This window comes from Theropithecus gelada, chromosome 5, assembly GCF_003255815.1.
Source record: "Theropithecus gelada isolate Dixy chromosome 5, Tgel_1.0, whole genome shotgun sequence".
Classification (NCBI taxonomy): Eukaryota; Metazoa; Chordata; class Mammalia; order Primates; family Cercopithecidae; genus Theropithecus; species Theropithecus gelada.
In genome coordinates, this window is record NC_037672.1 from 186,832,691 (window position 1) to 186,836,395 (window position 3,705).

General features: G+C 48.1%; 1 protein-coding gene across 1 annotated transcript; it reads right to left on the reverse strand.

The window, feature by feature from the left end:
- Positions 1 to 458: 458 nt before the first annotated feature.
- Positions 459 to 2,815, reverse strand: FRG2 (FSHD region gene 2). The gene is given in 9 exon segments (XM_025384852.1): positions 459 to 664; positions 667 to 837; positions 840 to 930; positions 932 to 978; positions 1,298 to 1,375; positions 1,605 to 1,685; positions 1,942 to 1,998; positions 2,001 to 2,113; positions 2,802 to 2,815. Coding segments are annotated over 9 exon segments (858 nt in total).
- Positions 2,816 to 3,705: the final 890 nt, after the last annotated feature.

Here is a 3,705-nt window from a genome sequence, read left to right on the forward strand (position 1 = left end):
GGAAGGCTCGCAGGAGCAGGGCGGTCTGGGACCGGGTGACGGCGGTCCGCTTTCGCCTGCCTTCTTGCTGGCCGCGTTTCCCCGGCCAGGGCCGAGATTCCCGCCGGTGCTGCCTCAGCTGGCGTGATCTCTCATTCTGAAACCAAATCTGGACCCTGGGCTCCGGAATGGCGATGTCCTGGGCCAGCTCTTCCCTGGTGGCGATGCCCGGGTACGGGTTGCGCTCAAAGCAGGCTCTCAGGGCCTCCCTTTGGCTCCGGGTCCAAACGAGTCTCCTTCGCCGTCCTCGTCCTCGGGCTTCCGCGGGAAGGGTGCTGTCGGAAGGTATCGGGAGAGCCATGGAGGGGAGACCTGGCCGGAATTTCGCGGACAGTTGTCAGTGCTGGTCATGTGGAAGAATCTGAGAAGTAGCAGATCCTTGTTGTCATTCCCAGAGCTGCATCCTCTGCTGAACAGGATCAGGGTGCTCCCAGCTCAGCCTCATCTGATCCACTGACAGGCTCAGTTATCTCCTGCCCAGGGAAGGGATGGGCTTCTCTGTCCAGGGCTGAATCCCCAGGACCAGGCAGTGTGGCTGGGACAAGCCAGCCCTCAGCAGGGGAGACATAAGCTGCCTGGGTGGCCGTGGAATACAAGGTCTGCACCTGGGCACACAGAGGCCCCGGAGCCCAGTGAGCAGTGTCAGCCGCTCCCAGGTTAGTGGAGAACTGATCTGCTGGGCCTGCACCTGGGCTAGGTCTTGATAAATAGCCTCAGACATAGCTGGCACAGAGGTCATCAAGCTTTTTCGATGTGATGGTGTTTGGACTCCTAGGGCCCGAGACCTGTGCCGCTTGCTGTGCAAGCCCTGGAATGTCCCCTATGGTGGGCATCACAGGTCTCCTGGATTTCACTGTTGTGCACAGCAGTGGAGGATCTTGATTTTTTTTTTTTTTTTTTTTTCCAACATCAAGCTGCACTCCTCTTCTGGACAGTTCCCTACAGAGAAAGCTTGTGAGAGACTCGCCAGAGCAGTCCCCACAGACCCTCATTTCCAGAACCTCCTGTGCACCCAGGTGAACCCCACTTGTCTCTCCCACTCCTTCCTGACCATCTCAGCACTGGAATGAAGTGAGGCTGAACCCCTTGTGAGTCCCCAAATATTCTCAGAGTGCTAAGATCTCAAAAATTTACTTGTCAGTAACTGCCTTTCTGCTCAAGTCTCATATGAAATTTTCCTGATACTTTGCCTTTTGGGGCAAATAAAAAACAAAAAAACCACCACTACCACCAACAAGAAAAAACACCAAGATTCTACCTGCTCTGTCTTGGCAGCTGTCCTTGGAACTGATTTTTCTTTTCCTGCGGTTTTCCCAATATGAGCTGGACTCTGGTTCTGTGAATACAATGAGAGTTTGAGAAAGTGCCTCCAACTGAACACCCTGAAATTCCTAGTCCATCCTGGACACACAGGAGCTCAGGTTGCCACCAAACCCCAGATCTCTTCTGTTCTCCAGTGTCCAGGATCTATACGGCCCTGGCTGCCAAGGCGCTCCGGGTTTCCTTGCCAGGGGAGCCTGTGTTGCTGCCCTGTCCCTTCTCGCCTGGAAAGAGTCAAATCTTACCGGATCCAGCAGTGCTGTTCCCAGCCTTGAGGTTGGTTTCCTCAGAATTCTCCTCCTTGTTTGGATTGGGCTCCAATCCTGCTGCAAAAGGAAGTTTAGGTGACTCAGTTCTCCCTAGGCAGAGTCCCATAGTCTATCCCTGATGCGTTTTTGCGGATCAGTCTTTCATGTGAAGCTCTTCTGCCAGCGACACGAGTGAACACATTTCTCAAAGTCCCCTGAGGGCGCTAAGCCGTTTCCCATCCCCAAATCTCAAAATAAAACCCTGCTAAAGACACATGGCTCAGTATCCCTGATTCCAACCCTCCTTCCAGCCTCCATGGGAGCAGCCCGAGGCCTTACCTTTGTATGTGCTTCTCACTGGAATGGGAAGAAGCCATCTTGCCTTTTCCTTTGGTTTCTTCTCATCTGAGCCCTTTTCTGTAAAGACCTGTGGGGAAGGGGGCTGGTCAGTGGGGCGTTGGATGGAGGGGGAGTGGAGATCAGGGTGTTCATTTCCCATGTTGAGGCTCAAGTAAAAGGAGGCTGTTCTTACACGCCCAAAGGCGGACTGTGGGTTGTTCTGCTGGACCTGCCTTTATATGTCCCTTGGCTGGGCGTGGCTGACTCTTATTGACTGAGCAGTTTTCTCCTTCCTGCCGCTTCTTAGCGCCTCAATAAAAAGTTTTTTGCTGTAGTCTACTGAGGACCTAGACACAGTTAAGGGGAGACAGTTTCAGGATTCTGTCATAGTGTCAAGAAAACAAAGAACCAGGAGCACAGGGATCAGAAGATCAGGGAATCATTTCTTCCCATTTCTGTCCCAGTTCCTGAAAGTATTTATGATCCTGTTCACCTTTCAAGATGCACAATTAAACATACCTACATTGACATATGTTATATATTTTGCACAGAAAGAGAATTTATTATACATAGTGTTAACAGTGTATGCATAGATATTATCATTTCTTAAATGCTTAGAAACAACAAATGTCAAATTATGGTTGATTGTATTAGATCCACACATATATGATGAAAAAAAAATGCAGAGAAAAAAATACCAAATGAAATGGCCCTTCCTACCTTAAAAATGGGGAAGATAATTAGACCAAATGCAGTAAAATTGAATTGATTAGGTTGAGCCAGTGCTAACCTAATCAGCCCCTGATTACTGAGGTAGCAAAAAGTCTAGGTAGAAAACCGTTCCCCCTTTCTCACCCTTCCTCAGTCATCCTGGAAGCGCCATTGTGTTCTGTGGAATTTGTGTTCTGTGGAATTTATTCTGAGCATTCAGCTCCTGTCTTTACACAGCATACACCACCTGAATCCCATCAAACCCACGTTGTTTCTCAACATCCACCATCAAGACATATTCCAGGGCGGCCTCTCAAAATTGCCTCAGTGAGATGGGACAAGGTGTGGGGGAGCTCCAGGTTCAGAACAGCAGCCTCATCCCTTCCTACTGCGGTGGAGTCTGTCTCTGCTGGTCAGAACCCTCAGACTACAGAAGGGTTAGTTCATGTCCCAGCAAGTGTTTCCTGAAAGGACCTTCTTGTCTCCCCATCTGCTGAGGAAAGCATGCAGGAATGAGACCTTCTGTGTTAGGGAGTACTCAGCCTCCAGTCCCAGATGACTTGATTGACTGATGAGCTGATTCCCTGAGGAGGAGAAAGAACCAGGGAAGAGACTGTGTTGGGTGAGTCTGTGTTTTCCCAGCTGTGCTGTCTGTGCAAATAGTGGAACAAAAAAAATATTAGTGGTCGATAGACACTGCCTAGTGAAATCATCTGAATCTAAATGGAACTTATCATAATATCGTTATGTATTATAATATTATAATATATAAAATTTATTTGACATCTAAATAAATTTTGATATATTGTGATATCATAATATCATATAAAATTTGGTCAGGTAATTTTATAAGAAAATTGAGTTAAATTCTGTAACAACATTAACATATAACCTCAATAGAAAGCTAGGAAAATTGTCTGCTCTTTGTAAATTACTGCTTTTTGGATGACTCTGTAAAGGTGTGAAGAGGGGTCTGCTACTTACTTGATAAGACATCGACATGCAAATCTTTGCTGTTTTCAACCAGTGCCCTCTCAAGATATGAGAA